At 37.0% G+C, this 20,286-nt stretch overlaps 1 protein-coding gene across 2 annotated transcripts in view; it reads right to left on the bottom strand.

Moving 5' to 3' along the window:
• The window catches only part of LOC110024980 (cyclin-T1-3-like), a 37,461-nt gene extending 18,434 nt beyond the window's left edge, over positions 1-19,027 (bottom strand). The window contains exons 1-2 of one of the 2 annotated variants that reach the window (XM_020725194.1): positions 18,882-19,027; positions 278-581 (exon numbers count right to left, since the gene is read on the bottom strand). In XM_020725194.1, the coding sequence (XP_020580853.1) occupies positions 278-507 (230 nt within the window). In that variant the 5' untranslated portion in view covers positions 508-581; positions 18,882-19,027. The remainder of the gene's footprint in view (positions 1-277; positions 582-18,881) is intronic. The other variant, XM_020725195.1, reaches the window with a different exon arrangement.
• Between the last annotated feature and the right edge of the window lie 1,259 nt (positions 19,028-20,286).

Here is a 20,286-nt window from a genome sequence, read left to right as displayed (position 1 = left end):
AAAAAAAAAAAAGTTGACCGACAACAATATATCCAAAAGATAATTTCACAACAAACAATGTTCTTCAAATTGTGTATACAAAAATACTTGCCCAAGATAAGAAGTATAGCTTCAGATAAAAAAAAAAGAATGGAAAAGAACTTTTAATAAGTTGAGAGAAGACTTTGTAGGGATGGATAGAGCAAGGATGATGACGATGATGTCACATGTGGAAGGAAGGAGAGAACATTAGACCACACAATAACAAAAATGGATTTAATAAAATAATTATACTTACACTTTAAGTCTCATGCCCAGATCTTGCAAATAAGTGCAATATGATTTCCGAAAATATGCCTCTTTCTTCAGATCAATGCCATCTCTCCTTGATGGAGAGTTTTCTTCAATTTCCTTCCTGGAAAAATACCATCTGGCTAGATAATCTTCAGATTCCTCCTTAATACTATTCTCTGGTCCATTTTTTACTGCTCCATGGTGTGAAGAATCTCCCAGTACATATCCAGCCATTTAAATTTAATATTTCGAGCTACTTACAGCAGACGCCACCCAAGTCAAACTTTTCCCACGGGTACCAATGAGAACTGAGAATTTTGCATTCACAAATAAGAAAATAATAATTAACAACAGAATTTATCATAAATTGGCAATATTTCATTTTCAAGATTGACAGATTAATAAAAATAAAAATGTAAAAAAAATGAAATAAATGAGCCAGGTAAGGTAGCACAAAAGATAATGCTTAGTAGTCCAGGACCGAAAATCAGGAAAAATACTTATAGCAGCATAATGCTAATATTATCATTTAGACATTCAGATTCAGGGAGAGCTGAGAAATATTTATAAAATAAGACCGACCATCATACATGCACAGAAACAAACAAATTCCTGAATACTTGAATGATAGTATAATAAAACAGAAGCATTATTGAATTTCTCGTAGGCATGTTCGCAATAGAAATTAGAACTCTGGTACAAAACAAAAGCTGAACCATGAACACACATTCATAAATTAACCGATCGATATACATATTTACATTAAAAAAATATAAATCGGTTTTAACTTTTATATCACAAAACAAAAAATAAATAGGTTACTAATGCTCAAACCAAGAAAGAGTATCACTTAAATGTTTTAAGCATAATAAGAATGCTGGAGAAAACTTTAAGAAAAAACGCACGAGAAAAAGGGACTGCGATCGTATAGAATATGAACATAATCCATCTTCGGAAAAATGAACATGACTAAGTAAAAATTCAAAAATAACAAGTAGATAGCAACAACAGAGTTCCCAGACAGTGATCCCTATACTAGAGAGTATGCAGAATGCAAAATAAATAGCAAAGAAAAAGGCTTTCTAGAAGCCCTCCTTCAGAAAATATGAACAGTAGCATATTGCCAATTAGATGAGACAAAACCACATAAACATTGCAGAACTTGAGCGACGAACATATAAATTAAGTCCGAAAATGTTTTCAATTTAAAATATCATTTTATTTCGAAGATTGTTTGTATTTAAATATATATATATATATATAATATTATAATTTAGAAAATAATATTTTAATTTTTGAAAAGAGACCGCATGGACCTCACATATTTGATAGTCTAGATGGTTGAGCACGATACCACAAGTAGTACTCTATCCCGAAAAATATGCATACAATTTGTTGGTAAGCTTAACACCTAAACTAAAAGATTTGTGACATTTGTTTGGTCCGCGAAACTTTTTTTATAAGCCGACAAATTCCCCTATTTAATACGGGAGATTAAATAGGATTTATATTAACCTGGGTTCTTAATCTCTTACATTTCCTATAAAGGCAAGCCCCTGTAGTTAATTATATCTTAAATGATTGAAATCACTTAAGAAGACTCACGATTAAGATCGGTGGTTTTGTCTTCAAGATTGCAAAGTTTAGGTTTCCAATGTTAAATGTGAGTAAATCAAAGGGGAATGTTTCAAAAGAGGAACAGTTATTTTTAGGAGTCAATAAAGTGAAAGGTGGGGGATGTCGCAGATCCGGGGAGAACCACGGTGACTTCCCAACTATCCTACGATTGGACATTAACTCTAAAGAGACATCCTAGATATCGCTATCGTGGTCTCGATCGTCGCTCCCCATCAGTTTGCTTCCACGCTCCGCTTCTTGGAAAGACTACTCTAAGCTCTCTAACATATCGATTATAAGTTCGGGGTTGTGGTGTGTATAAATGTATAGTTATTGGGTCAGGAGCTCGCTGTGGGGTACCTCTTAAACCAGGTGTCCTATTGTCCTCTAACCTAAAAATCTCTTGTAAGCCTATAGAAACAACAAGGATTATAAAAGGGAACATGTTACGAAACACAGTAAATAGTAAACAGTAATACTACAGACATGAACTATGTGTATATGCAGTAAAGTGTGCAATAGTGAAAGTAAACACTGTAAATATAAAACAAACTTGTATACCTAGTAGGTCGGCGGCTCCTGAAAAACTCGAGAAAAAGCGGCAGATGACCTAGGTAACTCGAAGAAAACCGTCGAAAACACGAGAATAATTCAAAGAAAATCACGAGTGTTCTACAAAGATTTCGATAAAATCGTAGGAAACACACAAAAAACCGAAGAAAAAAATAAAACCGTACGCATTCGGGTCGGGCTAGGCTCAACTTTAGGTATTCTCGAGGGACTCTGAAGGCAACTATCGGTCATTCGTATGTACAAAGCCCGACATTCAACTTGAAAGGTGTCCTACTATACCAACTTAAGAGAATACTCCTTAGCCTAGTACCGACAATTGAAAAACGGACAATCGAATTTTATTACTTTAAATTTATATTTTTCAGCATGCATATAGCTTTCATGCGTATAAGAGAAAATAATATCTATCTTTTTAGTCAAAATACTTTTGTAAATGGTATATCTGTAATTATAATTTTTTTTATAAAATATGATTTTCCACAAGTCGATCGCACCATCGGGCTAGGACCACCAACAACCTAAGAGAGCAAGTGTGTCTGCTAGTCTGGTGTCGGTGAATAATATTGTCATCCTACATTTCACCAGATCCCTGGATTGGGTTCTGAAATCGTAAGATGGAATATTATTTCACTATACCACCGAATGTCTTTATCATCAAGGCCTAAAACCCCAAAAAGAACCATCCAACTTACGGTATTGCTTGATTGTTTCATATATAGCCGAAACTATATATGCACGCTTATGTTTCGGAAATAAGCGCCTAAAACCCAAATCAAAAAGCAAGGAAAGTGAACCGAATAGCAAGAAATAAAAAAAGAAAAAAAAAACAAACCCACCTCCAAAACCGATTTAAGAAAGAAAAGCCAAAGTGATTAGAGGGTTAGCCTCAAACATTCACACGATGGGATACCTCGAATGAGCAATGAGCTGGGGCACACTTGCCAATGCTAGCCAGAAAGGTCCCCGGAAGGCACAATCCAGAAGGTTCCAAGTCACAACTAAACTTTCTCCAAATACGAAAAGAATTCTCTCTTTTTTTTTTTCTCTTTTCTTTTATTGCAATCAATCTGACCCAGAGGATTAGGCTCTGAATTCTCTTCCAACATTTAATAGATTGTTCCACGAAAAGGGACATCCAAATTCTTCGAAGCATAAGGATTAAAATATTTCAGGTCCTCATTTCCACCCCAAACTAAAGCTTCCATGAGGTATGAAACTCAACACAGCATCAAGGAACCCATACAACTATTCTCGAGTAGGGCCAGCAAAGAAGCCACCCAACTAACACAAAAAAGGAAACCATCCAGATGCTCACGTGCAGGAGCAGCCAGGACAAGCGGTCATAACAAGGGCCCACGACTAAGTGCAGCAGGGGAACCAAATAGATGCTCACGGCTAGGGGGCAGCCGGGGAGCCACCAACCAACAGCAAGAGAGCCCAAACTATGGATTTCGTATAGGGGCAGCAAGAAAATCACTAAAATCAACACAAAGAATGCCCAAACTGCAGATTTCAGGCAGAGGCAACGAGGGAACCACCAAAATCAACACAAAGAATGCCCAAACTGCAGATGTTAGATAGGGGCGGCGAGGGAACCACCAAGATCAACACAAAGAATGCCCAAACTGCAGATTTCAGGTAGGGGCAGCAAAGGCACAACCAAAACCAACACAAAGATTGTTCAAACTGTTTGTTTCGGGTAGGGGCAGCAAGGAACAGCCAAGCATGACACAAGAAACCCAGTTAGGATGCTCACGGGCAAGGGAGAAAACAAAAAAAATGCCCACAATCAAGGGCAGCAGGGGAAGGGGGGTAACAGGACAGCAGCCCATGCTCACAAGAAAAGCCCAACAAGGTTCTCCAGTAGAACCATTAACCGAGAAGAAAATACGCCAAAGCATCAACAATTCCACCATAAATATAAACACCCTCAGGTGATTTAAATAGAAGGGGCAACTGAGAGACAATAAACAAAGCCCCAAAGCCAAACCTCCAAAAGCCCCAAAAATTGAATGAGAGCTACCTGAATAATCTTCGAACAAAGGGGGCAACAGAGAAGCACAAAACAAAGCCCCCAAAGTAAAATTTCCAAAAGCCTCAATGTTAAACCAAACAGCAAAGAAAACCTCAGCCCATGAGGTTAAAACAGCCCTCAAGCCTCAATGTCAAACCAACACAGTAAAGAAAACCGCAGCCTAGAAGGCTAAAACAACACTCATGTCTCAATGTCAAGGTAAAGATGTGATAAGAACACAAGAAGAAAACTTGTACATACGTAAGAGTTGAACCTTGTCTTTTGCAAGCCTAACATCCTTAGCTAAACAGCATGAAGCATTTAAAACTGACCCAACAGGATCCCTAAAAGCCTAGCAACTGATAGCAAGCTTAACATGAGATACCAGCTAAGGCAAACAACTCCCTGCATATGTATATAATATATTCTCTCCTTTTTTTTTTTAGAAACAAAAAACCCATGTCCAGCCTATGTCGAGCAGAGAAGAAGAACAGAAGAGAGAAAACATACCTTGATTGGGCCTTTGTAAACAGCAAAAGAAAGCTGCACTCCCAAACTTCAAGCTCACAAGCACCTAACCGAGAAACAATTTCCGCGGAGTCTCCCCGAGGCTCTCAAAATTCGTAATCTCTCAACTCTCCCCCGACAAGGGTTTTTATAGCAGAGGAGGGGAGGAGGGGAGGAGCGGAAGAGGGGGATAGCTAGGTCTGGCGCAGATAAGTAAAAAGGAGACTTCGGCGGCCAGATCGAGAGAGGGTCGTGAGCCGGAGCCTTGGTTCAAAGATGTGGAGTGTTCGCCAAAGGATGGGGAGTCTTGGGAAAGAGGATAGAGAGAAGTAGCCGAGGGTCTCGCGAAGGAGATTATCGGGCAGAGAGTGTCGGGCGCAAAGCAAGAGGTCAACGAGGGAGAAGAAGCTGGAAGGGAAGTGAGGAGCTATTAGGGCTTGGTGGACGGGCTCCTCTCAGGCCGAATGAAGAAGGCTCGGCCGAATAGTCAGGTAGCATGAGTGAGTGTGAATTAGAGATTTAGGAAAATAAACCCCTCCCCCTTTATCTTATATCATTATATGAATATAAATATATAAATAATATAATATAAGATATTTAAATTTCATTGATTCACGCACCTCCGCTCGAGCACAAGGTCACATAGCTAAATTCGACGTCCCGGACACGCCAGCTCTGTCCGTTTCGTCAAGCAACTTCGTCGACAGTCGGGTCGAAAACGCGTCAAATGTGATTTTCTTAAAATTGTCGCTCGTGATCGATCGATCCAACAATTGATTCGAGTTTGATCAATCACAAAGCCTTCCACAGGTGCAGGTGACGTGAATTTCGATAATAATGCATCGACGCGTGAATTGTGGTATTCGTGCATCGTGAGTGTGTGTGGACACGAAGGGTTTCTTAAGGCTTTAGATCCTATGGATACTCAACTCGAGCTTCGTCGCGTTGGTTTCAATTGACTCAACTAAGCGTTCAGGATTTAGAACAGGTCACATGAAACTGCGAGGAGTCAAGAATTGGCTCGAATTTCTAGTTGGAGTGGGTTCCAGACTAGTCCTCTAAAAGAGTTGGTAGGAAACCCTAAGGCTAGATCCTAGGCTCTAAGAAGAGTAAGAAGTCTCATAAAAAATGATGTTAACAAATATAACTTCAATAGGTGTGGTGTGCAGTACAAGCATGTCGCGTCTATTGGTGTTGACCGAAGTTATCAAAATAACCACCAAAAACAAAAGTAAAAATATCAATATCAAGAGTTGAATTTGAGTTGAGTAAAGTTGGATTTTTGTTGGGGATTAGCAAGTGTATTTTCAAATTGTGATTGTAAGTTTGAGCATTCAAATTTGCATGTAGATTTGATTTGTTTGTCGATTTGATTTGATAGAAACAATTACGGTAGGAAAGAATAATAAAGCAATGCGGAATCGGATGTCAGAATCTTCATCCTCTAAAGTCTAATATGAATCCTTGCGATAGAGGAATGTCTAAAGCAATGCGGAATAGAATGTCAAAATCCTCATCCTCTAAAGTCAAATATGGACCATTGCGCAGAGAAATATCTAAAGCAATGCAATATCAGATGTTGTGATCCTCAAACTCTAAAATATAGTGTGAATCATTGCAATAGAGGAATATCTAAAGCAATGCAGTATCGGATGACGCGATCCTCAACCTCTAAAATATAGTGTGAAACACTGCAATAGAAGAATATCTAAAGCAATGCGGCATCGGATGTTGTGATCCTCAACCCCTAAAATATAGTGTGAATCATTGCGATAGAGTAATGTTTAAAGCAATGTGGTGTCGAATGTTGTGATCATCAACATCTCAAATATAGTGTGAATCATTGCGATAGGAATGACACTAAAGCAATGCGGTGTCGGATGTTGTGATCCTTGACCTCTAAAATATAGTGTGAACAATTACGATAAGAATGACTCATAAAGTAATGCGGTATCGGATGTTGTGATCCTCAACCTCTAAAATATAGTGTGACCATTGTGATAGGAAGGGATCCTAAAGCAATGCGGTGTCAGATGTTGTGATCCTCGACCTCTAAAATATAGTGTGAACCATTGCAATAGAGGAATATCTAAAGCAATGTGGTATCGGATCGGATGTTGTGATCCTTAACCTCTAAAATATAGTTTGAACCATTGCGATAGAGGAATATCTAAAGCAACGCGGTATCGGATGTTGTGATCCTCAAACTCTAAAATATAGTGTGAACTATTGCGATAGGAAGAGCTCCTAAAACAATGTGGTATCGAATGTTGTGATCATCAACCTCTAAAATATAATGTTAGTCATTGCAATAGAGAAATGTCTAAAGTAATGTGGTATCGGATGTTGTGATCCTCAACCTCTAAAATAAGCTTTAAACTTGCGAGAAATTTGTGAAATTTGTGTAATTTGTGGAATATGTGAAAGTTGTGAAGAAATATCTGCAAAAAAGAATCAAAATAAGGAATGTCAGGAGACTCATATCCAACGCAAGAGCTCAACAAAGAAATGTCTGTGCGGAAGAAGATGTGGTTCCATATCAAATAACTGTCATCCCTCATACAAACGGGGCAAAAGACAATGAAGAGTATGGTTCTACGTAGATGGAACCAGCTAACATCTTCCACACGAGAAAGATGACTCAAAGTCCTTATGGAAGGAAACTTCGAGCTGAGAGAAGTGATGCTAGTGATAAGTCGAGAAAACTCAACCTGACGGGTCGAAACTGAAGTTCACAATTTTGATTTCGATTTCAATTTCAATTTATTCTTTTTTTTATTGTTATGATGTTGTGTGTGTGGGTGTGGGTGTGTGTGTGTGTCTCTATTTGTTATGGCTTTACGTGATTTGTTTAAGTTTTGTGAGTTTTTTTTAATGCATTTTTTTTAGTTAGGCTTTGGACCAAGTTTCAGACATGCGACATCTGTGCTTCGAAAAGCGAGATCTTATTTTCGAAACAGCACGAGTACTTCTTGAGGTACCATCCATTAGTTGGAGGCATATGCGAAAAAATAACTCATTCTTTAAGGTACTATAAGAAATGTATTCTTTCAAGTACATATAAAGATTTGTCATTTCTATGGACATCACGGCTCGAAAGGCTGTCACCTTGTAGCTCCGTCGCGGCAATCGTCGTTAGCTTATCACTGATTTCGTAAATATTGTTCGAGTTGGATTTGAGAGAATATTGACGTCATTGACTTGATGTTGGAGTCGGAATTTCTGGGCATTGGAAGATATGACTTTATCCTCGAATTTCATAGATTGCTAATAACATGACCCTTTTCTTTAATTCATTCTTTCCGGGCCTAAGCAGATTTCAAAATTTCTGATCATGTGATTAAAAGATTTTTCATTTCCTAAGGATATTTGAAAGCCCGTCAATAGCCAACCAAAATAACACAGGCTCACACAACTCTTTTCAGAGTATAATATCATAAGAATTTTTTTAAGAGAATCTTTCAAGTTTTATCAATTAGGGGAGAACTCAAACACCAATTTTTAATTTTATGCTCTCCACAAGATTCTTCTCAGGGTGCTCTTTTTTTTTTTAAATTTTTTCTTTGCTCCTCTTGTTTTCTGAGAATTACTATATCTGGTGAAGCACGCTTTAAAAAATTTGAATGTCTGAACTTAGACATCAATTTTTTATTTTATGCTCACCTCAAGCATTTTTCTCAGGGAGCCCTTCAATTTTTTTATTATCTTTATTTTGCCCTTTTTGTTTTCTGAGAATTACTATATCTAACAGAGTATATTTTAAGAAATTTGAATGTCCAAACTCCCATAATTAATAATCCTCAAATATTTCTTAATATGATTTCTCATATATTATAGCACATTCAAAAGTTAGGACTCGGTCATATGGCAGGAGATTAAAAGACTTGTGATATCCTGAGTCAATTACTCGTACTATAATCACACTATTTTATTCTGAAATTTATTTAGGACCCAATCCAAAATCTTTAAAGTGAATGACCCAAATATTAGGGTATTAATTTTATTTTCCCCTAAAATCATGGTTTCTATCACAATACTGGAATTTTTATCTTGGACAACTCCTTTCTCGATTTTCCTGTTGTCGAACTTTGAATGTTTTGTTAACCGTGTTTTCCAAACATTGAACAGTTATGAAAAACAACAAGTTTTTTTCCTTATTTTATTGCGGTGGGAGGGAAGGGACAAACAAACATTAATACTAATAACATCCTTTTCAACAACAAAAGTAGTAAAATAGTAATCAAGAGACGTTTCATCTTTTGTCAGCTACATCAGAGTCAATCGAAACACTGGAATCGACCGAAATTATATTGATGGAATATTTTTCAGGTTCTTTTCAAATATTCTTCCGGGATCATTATGCTCTCATTCCTGAAGTTCTCCTCAAGCCAATCTTTAAAACTAAAGCACTCCTCTATGGGGTGTCCGGTGCATCTGTGATACGAACAGTATCTCGAAATCGAATGTCCTTTCTAGTTGACCTCGCCTGGTCTCTTTGATTCGAGCAACCTGAATTCGGGGTTCTTGATTAGATTGCGGAACATTTTCCCCACTGTCTCATCCTTAAAAGGGTACACTTTACTCAAGCGTTCTGCCATGGTCGGAGGTCGTCTCCCGTCCATCTAAAGGAATCCTTGCTGAAATGATTGTTGGTTGCTCTGTTGAGAAGTTTGATAACTTTGCTGAAGTTTGTTCAACTTGTACTTGCAACGGTTGCTTACCTCTGTCTACCGTCGCAACAGTGCCAAATTTCTTCTCGAATGTCTTTACTGGTTTCGGCTTTTCGGTTTCTCGAGAAAACCAAGCTGCTTAGCCTCTTCTTGAAGACTCACGGCCTTGCTCAGTAGCTTTTTAAAGGTTTTAATGGTAAAGCCCTTAAGAAGAAACACAACCAGGTCGTGAATGTTTTTCAATAGGATCTCAAATGCATGTTGCTCCTTAAGTTTTGATTCGCACTTCATGCTTAAGTTCCTCCATCGTAGAATGTAGTCCACCAATGTTTCGTCCGGCTTCTGTTTCTCCACCACGAGATTACCGACGGTAATGTGGTGTTGAGCCCCAGCGAACCGTTTAACGAAAAGGTCTTCTAATTCTGCGAATGTCTTACGAAACCATTTGGCAGCTCGGCGTACCAGTCAAAAGCGACTCCCAAAAGGCTGTTAACGAGCTGGCGGAACAACAAAGCGTCATTACCCCCCGCATTGCAGCAATTCGCTCGGAAGTGTGCAACATACTGCTGAGAGTTTCTTGTCCCGTCGATAGTCTTGAATTGAGGTGGTACAAAACCCTTGGGATATTGAACAGCATTGAACTCTTCGGGATAAGGTCTACCCTTCATAACTGATGCTCCCCCTTTAGCCTGAGTCAGAGCTCCTCTCACCTGTTGTTCTATCATATGTTTGATTTCTTTTTCCGGTACTAGACTTTGAACAGAGTCTTTCTTTGGTTGCTCCTCTTTGTTAACAGAAGTGAATTCTTTCTCATTGTCAGTGCAGGTGTCACTTTCGAGGGCTGAGGTTGACTATGAAGTGTCATGATTACGGCCATCATCTCCTCCATCCTTCTCTCCAAACGCTCAACTTGTTCATCTTTCTGTCGAACCTCCCTTCGCAGCGTTTCAATCTCCCCTCCTTCGGCGGATTCTAAGACATCTCACAAGGATGATGATGCCCTAGTCTCGACGACATTTATCTCAGCAATATCCTCCTCCATGCAATCCGTTAGATCTTTTTCGCCCCTCAACTCGTCCTTTGTTTCTTTAGTCATTTGCTTGATGTTTGCTCTTAGCTTCTCCAAAGTAGCCTCAATTGATCTTCCTTTAGTTACTTTAAGGTCAATCGGCGGCGGTTGAGAAGTAACTTCTTCAAGAGTAATCCTTGGGGCGACAGCTGACTCCTCGAACTTGGAGTTCTGTTTAGGATCTTCAGCCTCGGGCTTTTCCACATGAATCGGCCTGATGGTTCTAGGTCGCCACACCATCTTTTTCGGCACTAATGTTGTAGGTTCGGATGGCCTACTGTCAGTATCAGCGCGTCGGTGAGTGGTGGGCCTCCTATCACGTGGGTCAGACACATCGATGAACGGCCTTTTGTTAAAATCTAGTCTTTTGTCAAAAACAGAAACTCTTCCTGTGTAACAGGGAAGGCTACCCTTGGCCCAAGATGAGACTTGACCAGCTGACGTTCCGTATATTTATTTAGGTGGCAACGACGTCGGTGTGGATGGCGGAGGTAATCATTCGCTCTCCCAGGCGGAGCTTAGCGGCACGATGTTGTATTGTCTCTTCCATCCGAGCAGACCCATGGAATCGGTGGATTAATTCATCTTTCCTTAGAATCTCGGCTTGCACTCGGGGTGAAACGGCGCACCCCATCCTTCTTAGCAACTCAGCAACTGAACAATGTTCTTTCATGGCATTCAAACACTCGACGAATTTTAGAAAAGAGCGGTGGCCTCTTCCTCTTCTCACCCCGACGGTGAAATGGTGGCGGCAGTGCGACAGCGATTTTCGAAACATTTTCTTCGTCGAGGGCAGCAGACAAGGGGTGGAACCTACTTCCTTTTAGAAGAGGTGAGGTCCCAGATAGTCTAACTTCCTCTTTCAGAGTCTCTGCAGGGGCAGTAGTTTCGACAACCCTCATCTTCTTAATCTTAGCTATCTTTCGGTTTATGTTTCTCTTTTGCGTTCGGGTCAAAAATGCGGACCTCGAGCTAGACCGAATTTCAAAGACAGAAGGAACCGAAGTGAAAGCTTAATTCTTTCCAACAAACAGTTCGTCGACCACCAAAACACCCTTCCCTTTGCCTAACGCTAGAGTAACAACAGGTGCGGTGACGACCAAACCAGTAGTAGCAGCAGAAACAGTCCTAGGAGCAATTCCAATGGCCCTGGCAACAAACTTTGCTGCGACGGTCGAATTCTTTTCAACCAGCACTCTCTTTAAGGGGGGAATTCTTTTGCAGACCTCAAGTTAAACTCCACAACAGGCTCAGTAAATTTGTCCGCCTCAGATTTTACCACAGCGACGAGGATGTTTCCTAACTTGACTTCGGTGCCATCGAATCCTTGCCCGAACTTGATAATTGCTCCGTCGGGCAGCTCATTCTTGCTAACGGCCAAATTCATTCCGGTGGTGAAGGAGAAGATCAGTTTCGGCGAAGACATTTTTTGTAATAAAAAAAGATTCAAAACATCAGTCTTATCCCATGTTCCTTTATCGTAACACTATTTTTTGGGGCAAATACCAAAAGTTATTGAATCTACCTGATAAACTAGGAGTTTCTCTTGAAACTTATCCAAATGATTATTATTATTATTATTATTATTATTATTATTATTATTTATTCATATTTTATTTGGTTTCATTTAAGAGGAAAAGAAATTGAAAATGGCAGATTTATAATCGTTTTAAGGAGTAAAATGCAGCAAATGTGATGCATAGGACCCAATTCTAAAACTGGGCGAAATCCTACATCGCACTCACTTCGGTCAACACCGCTCGCGGCTTTTAAGCCACCACACATATTGAGGTCCAACCCACTTCAAACTCATTATGAAGGTCTGGGCATTCCAGAACCTCTCTGTTTAAGGGTGATTAAACAGATGACTCCAGAATCCAAAAAGAGTTGGCTATACCTGCTCAAGGAAGAAATGAGCGAGGTACACCAACGAAAGAATGGTAGTCTGACCCACTAGAGGCAAGGGCTCAAAGATGAGGAGCGTTCACCGAAGGATGGGGAGCCTTGGGAAGGAGGATAGAGCGAAGCAGCCGAGGGACTTAGGAAGGAGATTCTCGGGCAGAGGGTGTCGGGCGCAGAGCAAGATGTCAACGAGGGAGAAGAAGCGGAAAAGGGAGTGAGGAACGATTAGGGCTCGATGGACAAGATCCTCTCGGGCCGAATGGAGAAGGCTCGACCGAATGGGCAGGTAGCGTGCATGAGTGTGAATTAGGGATTTAGGAAAATAAACTCCTCCCCCTTTATCTTATATCACTATATGAATATATATATATATATATATATATATATATACACTAATAATATAATATAAAATATTTAAATTTCCCCGATTCACGCACCTCTGCTCGTGTACTAGGTCACATTAAAATGGGTGTACTCCCTAGCTAAATTTGACGTACCGGAAGCGCCAGCGCGACCTGTTTCGTCATCCAAGGTCGCCCAGACAACTTCGTCGACAGTCGGGTCGAAAACGCGTCAAATGTAGTTTTGTTTAAATTATCGCTCATGATCGATCAGTCCAGCAATTGATTCAAGTTTGATCAATCACAAAGCCTTCCATGGTTGCAGGTGACGTGAATTCAAATAATAATGTATCGACACATGAATTGTGGTATTCGTGCATCGTAAGTGTGCGCAGACGACACAAGGGTTTCCTAAGGTTTTAGATTTTATGGGTACTCGACTTGAGCTTCGTCGCGCTATTTTCAATTGACTCAACTAAGCGTTGAGGATTTAGAACCGGACACATGAAACTATGAGGAGACAAGAAGTGGCTCGAATTTCTAGTTAGTGTGGGTCCCAAACTAGTCCTCTAAGAGAGTCAGTAAGAAACCCTAAGTCTATATCCTAGGCTCTAAAAAGTGCAAGAGACATCGCCAAAATTGAGATCAACACATACATTGCACACAAAGCGTCCAATCAACACCAAACTTACTAAGCATTAAGACACAAAATTTGCCCCCTTAATAGATTTGGGATAAATAGCATGAACGGACATTAATAAACAGGCTGATGTTTCCAAGAATCAAACAATAATCAATGCTGCAATGTCGAATTTATATCAGTAGTCATATCCCTAGACAACCATCTCTGCATCTACACCTCTGCTTTGAAGCAAAAGATAAAAAAAATGCATATTATGAGCGATCTACAAAAAATAGAATCTTTAAATTTTGATCTCTTATATTGATGATTTATCTATAGCATTTGAAGCATGGAATTATTTGCATGATAGGTTTTAATTATATAAAACTTGCATACAATCTAAATAATTATTTGGTTACATTGTGTCTTAAAATCATAAGAACCCAAAGTTAAAATATCAAAATTGTTTAAACTATTTCTATTTTATTAAGCAATGCAAGATATCACAAGTTTTGTATACAAAAACCAAGCATGCAATGCATTCAGCATTTTCTTACTAAAAATCAATTGCATTTTCTTTTAATGCCACTAACATAAAGCTCCAATGGATCAATTTCAAGGCCATAAAATTTTGATTAAAGCTTTGGGGCCATCATGCCTTTGTTCTTTCTCATTTATAACCATTTGCCACATGAAAGGTGTACTTACATCAAGTTGCAACTTAAAAGGTATTCATTCTCATTCATCAATGAAGTTGCAAAAACTGGTTTGTTTTTAGTCGATATCAATTATAGTTTATAGCTCTTTTTTCTAATTGCTTGTGTTATTGATAAATTCTCATGTTTCTTTTATTATTTAATCGAATAATGAATTCCAATATGAGCATTAAAATGACTAATAATAGTTCTATATCAGATGAGACAGAGCCTTTACAGACATATGTTACAAATTTTGATAAATTAAAAGGGATATGGGCAAAGCATAGTGTAGAATTGTAATGTCATGTTTGCAAAGAAAAGTTCAAGAAAACATATTCTAGAATCAGAGCTTAGGCAAACAAACATTCATTTAGAATCAAAGACTTTGACCCCAAAAAGAGAAAAATGCCCAGCCTAATTGGCAAACTACACATCATTTTCATGAAAAAAATTGCTAGCATGTTTTATTCGACAATCATTTTATTTCAAATGGCAAGGAATCTATTATTTTAGTGACATCTCATATGCAACCAATAACACACTTGCTTGACTTTCCTCCTAATTATAAACTTTGATGACAGGAGCAAATATTGAAAGAATGTTGAAGCTCATAAAAGAGATTTGGAATAAGAAATGAGATAATTATCTACGATAGCTGGACTGATGCACAAAAAAACCAATTATTAATTTCATAGGCATCAAAGAATATAATTAATAAAGGTCATCAACTCTGAATGAGCATATAAAAATAAGTTCTAAAAAATCAATAAAATCAAATAACTTATGATGAAGGGGGGTTCAAATAAAACGGTTCAAGTAATCACCGATATTGCATTTATATGCTGAGCTACTGAAAATAAATTTAAACCCAATTTTCACATATTAAACTGCATTGAAAAATATTTATGCTCTGAAGAATATACAAGTTAATGAAATCGCTTATAAAGAATGTAATTAGATAAGATAGATGGAGAATACTGAGTGAAAATAATACTGATAAGCCAAATTGTGAAAAATTAAAAATCTTGAATGATCTAAATAAAAAATATATCATAGTACTTCTTATACAAAGCCATTATAATGATATATTGAGAGTAATTGATATAAATATAGGCCTTACATACAACTTGTCCATAATATGTAGGTATCTATGAAAAAGAAAGTGAAAGTGATTATAGACATGAGAGAGAGAAAAATAATAAAGACTCCGCCTTATATAAGGTCATATATGACTTTATTCTACAAAGATGAAACAAAAATAAATAAAATTCATTGTTTGGCTCACTCCTTCAATTCAAGGAAATATTTTATATTATCATTATTCTTTACTTACCCCACTTCATATAGTAATCTAACTTATTAAATGCATTCTTCTATTGGATATTACTTACATTTTTGGCTAAGTAAAGCTCCAAAACATATGAATCCGTATAAAAATATAAATATATCAAATAAAATAAGCAAATGCCCAAAGAATTTTTTTCAAATATTTAAATTAGGTCATCATTTAATTCAATGCTTATCACATTCTCTAAATTCAACAGTACTTTTATTGATTAAGACTCCATGGTTTTTCAAGGCACTATGGATGGAAAATTTTGATAGATAATTTATGAAGCTAATCCCCACAATTGCAAAATTTGATTTTTAAATCGTTCGATCAAGCATGTTCGTCTTATTCTTATGAACTAAAATGGAGTAAATTCTTTTTTATCAATTCACTTAAAGGAAATAATATCACTCTTCAACAAGGTGATAATTTAATATTAGTGAAAACTAAACTTTTCTTTAATCTAGAAGCCTAGAATGTGCTCAAGGGGGAGACTAAGTAGTGGGATATTAATGGAGTCATACTTAGCAACAATAAATGATATTAGAATACTTGAAATTGTTAATCTTTCCCTTGATGAGCCATCTTTAAAAAATCAAGCTTTCGTAATTGTGTGAATGTATTATTAAAAAGCGCACATATGCTAATGCAAATCGCAACCATAGCATTAAATGTGATAGCATGTCTTGTTTAATTATTTTAAAGATAGCAATTCACATTTTTGGATATTTTTTTTATATTTGAAAGTAATGTTGATATTGGCAATATATGTGACAACTAAAAAAGATTGATGAATATTCGTGTAATAAAGAATTTCTTCTACTATTAATCACACTTACTTTTCTTTTATCATTATAAATTTTTTGTGTGATATTATACTTCAATGTAACACTTCTAGTAAAAATTATAGGATTTATATATTTTATATTAAAAGATTATGAAATATAACCATACTCATGGTGTCATGTACTACTTTTTGTAGTTACGTCATATCGTCGTGTCAGTATAAAGTCATGTTAATGCATCATAGCAATAAATTGACACATCTTTTCGAAATAATAAAAAAATTGAAGAGATTTAAAATCATAAAGTAGAAGCTGATCATAATCTTCGAAAAAGACTAATATATGACTTTATCATGAGCAATAACCATTGCTACTAGGAAGACATATCCAACAAACATACCAAAAGTGATATATGATAACTTGGGGCCTAGGTTTCACTCATACAAACTTTGAATGAGATATAGGAACACACAACAACAACGACAACAACAAACCTTTATCCCACTAAGTGAGTTTGGCAAAGAGAGACATGAACACACACTGACCAGAATTAGCTATTTTCCAAATTTTGATTTAGGCAAAAATTACTCTTTTTTAATGCAAAACCAAAAAACACATCTAATAATTTCCAATGATATTATACAATTTATCAAAATATGAAATTTCACAAGAAATATAAAAGCAAATATTAAGTTCCACATCAACTAAAATCTCATTCACTAAAAGTAGCATTGAACAACCCATTGATCAAGCCTGTGCGATAAACTTATCTCCACACAAACCTTATAGGCCAATTAAGCAGAAAAAAAAATACAACATATAAGAAGACAAGCAGCAAGATCAGAAACAAAATGCTTGATAGCATTGCAATGCAACTTCAACAAAATAGGTATGTGCAATAGAAGTTCTAAATAAAGTTGGTTATGGATTCAAGAGTTAAAATGAAAGCCTAAGAATGTACAAGGCTCAATCAAGCGGATGCTCGTTCAAGGCAGAGAATGGTTGCATCAGAGCAACCAAAGGCTCTCGTGTCGTCATACAAAGAGTCAGGAAAAAGGGGTTGTACTCTCTTATCGGAAGAACCGTGATTGCTAAGTCCATGTATTGTTTGGACTTCGCAAACTCAAGCAAGGGTTGAGGACCCCTCAGAGGCCAGGTGGAGGAAATCTTTACTTCGAAGCTTCGCAATTGAGGGTCAAGGTGGAGAATTGTTATTTTGACCCTCAATTCTTGAACTAAGGTAAAATGACACTTTTGTAATGTGGTACCGCTCACCTACCACATCTCACCTACCGCTCACCTACCTCCCACCTACCACTCTCTTGTTTCTATAAATAGAGAGGGTGTGAGGCTTAGGAGTGCAAAGAGAAGAGATCTTAAGCTACCACAAAGGAGGAGAGAATAGTTAAAAAGCTAGAGAGAATGGGAGCATCTTGAGGTCTTGTATCAAAGAGTCGCTTGAGAGGGAGGCCATATAAGGAAGATGAGGAATCATCTCTGTGTATAAGTTATGTATTCTCCATTTCTTTTGCCTTGTGAACTATTTGATTGATTCCCTCCCGTGGACGTAGATCCAGTTGGATCGAACCACGTAAACGATCTGTGTTTGTTTGTGTTCTTTGCGTCTCATTTTTATGCCAGGAAGTACATATCTCACAACACCCTAAAATTCTAATACCCTCTCATAACTATCGAACATAGCCTACCTAAAGCATTGCCTGATGTCCTCCACCAATAATTCCCTTCCACAACATCCTCTTGGACACCACCAATAGAACCCTAAAACTCAACCCTAATTGTCAGTCCACTAATACGATACATCCACCATAACAACATAACCCACCACCAAACAAGAGTGTGCTTTCTCCCCGGGATTCTGCCAGCACCAACCCGCCAAAGTTGTTCAAATAATATGCAAAAAATATGTTAAACGTCTCAGATTACTCCATGAAAAAAGATGGAATAATGAGGATTCATAACATCAACCTCAAATAGGCATTTTAATGACCCTTCAGAAAAAAAAAAAGGAATTTTAATGCTAATGATTATGATCATGATGATGATGGGAGCTCAGCATTTTCTAAACATGTATTCCATCAAATCATCTCACCAACTAAAATTTTCCACCATGTATTCCAAAGCGTTGAAAGCTAAAACCACAAGATCGAACTCATACATCACTGCAAAAGCTTCCCCTAAACTCAAAATACATAATTCCTGAAGCCCTAAAAAGACCGGATAGCAAATTCGACCAAACGAGAGACATATTCACAATCCTCAATAGAGTATCAAGACAAATTTCACCATAAACCCACCAGAAATTCATATCCCATATATAAATATTAAACCCGTCTCCCGCAGAACACGGATCCTTAACCCTAACCACACAAAGCAGGAAGAAAAAAGGTTCGGAGTAGCACGCAACAATGATAAAAGCTTGCAAAATTACATATCGAGATAGATGGCAGGGGAAAGAATACCTGACGGCCGCCAGTCGCGGTGAAATCTTCGTAGATGTCGGAGGCGGCGAGCAAGAGAAAGCAAGAGGTTGGGAGGCATGGAGAGATACAGGGCTGATTGGCATAAATAGCATGAGTTTCTGCGCGCCGAACCAGTGCTTTCCGGCCCAGCTTGGCTGAACCGGCTTTGATCTTTCTCTTAACCCTCTCTTTGTATTTTTGTTTTTCACATCATCAAAAAATTTCTAAAAATTCTCCTACATTTAAGGAACCACTAGATGACTTTTTTTTTTTTTTTTTTTTTTTTTTGGTAAAATGACGGTCATGACTAATTTTATTCATTAAAATAATTGTAAGACAACAAAATTACAGCAAACTGACAGAGCGAAATACAAAAATAAGAGAGATATTTAAAATCAAAAAGTAGTCTGGCTACGCTCACGAACAATTGCAAGATTATTCAGGTCAGAATCTAAAAATTGCGGAAAAAATTTATCTAAAATAAAATTGAAATCATCTTCTACTTGTAAAATTAAGAAAAAAAAACATAATAAGAAAGAAGAAGAAACTAACAAAAACAAAGAAAGAATTTGAAATCAAAACAAATATTGTTGAAAAATGACAAATAAGCATTTAAATTTAAATATTCATAGAATTTTGATATATTGTTAAAATTCATCATGGCTCAACCAAATCAAACTCATGAGAAAAAATTAAGTATAAATATGATCTACACCATAAAAATATCTAAGAAATATATAAGAATCAACCACATATTGTAAGAGAAGAGTTGGTACCATCAAACCCACTGAAAAACATCTCAAAGAACCAGCCCAGCCCGACCAATAAGAAGCAAAGTAAAACAAAACGAGCAAATAAATAAAATAAAAACTAATAAATCCTCCCAACCAATAACATTGAGCAGATTTCTTTCAGGCCATCATATCACAATAAAATGTCACTAGAAAAAGTTTATGTTAAATATGGAATAAAACCAAATTGAAATAAAAAAAACAAAACAAAACGAAATAAATAAATTGCTAATCAAAGAAATAGACAAAGAATACCTGCAAAAATATTAAGTATTTATCCATGAACTAATTAATATAAAAATATTAAAAAAAAAAGGTAAAGTTTAATCTAATGTTCGAAAGCATCTGAGTGTGGCAAAATCAAACTTGCAATAAATAAGTAAAAAACTTAAAAATATGAAAGAATAGAAAAAATAAGTGGCAAACCCGAAGACTATAACAAATTCTAATAGATAAGATGAAATAAAGTAACAAAACAAAATAAACAAATAAAATGAATGGAAAATAACAAATCCACCCGATCAAGAGCATCAATCAAAGCTCTACCAAACAAACTGATCACAAATTAAAAATAAAAAGAAAAATAATATGCAAATAATTAATAATAATAATAA

This window comes from Phalaenopsis equestris, unplaced genomic scaffold (genome assembly GCF_001263595.1).
Source record: "Phalaenopsis equestris unplaced genomic scaffold, ASM126359v1 Scaffold000287, whole genome shotgun sequence".
NCBI classification, from domain to species: Eukaryota; Viridiplantae; Streptophyta; class Magnoliopsida; order Asparagales; family Orchidaceae; genus Phalaenopsis; species Phalaenopsis equestris.
Note: the sequence above shows the minus strand (reverse complement) of the source record. Positions and strands in the feature narration are given on the sequence as shown.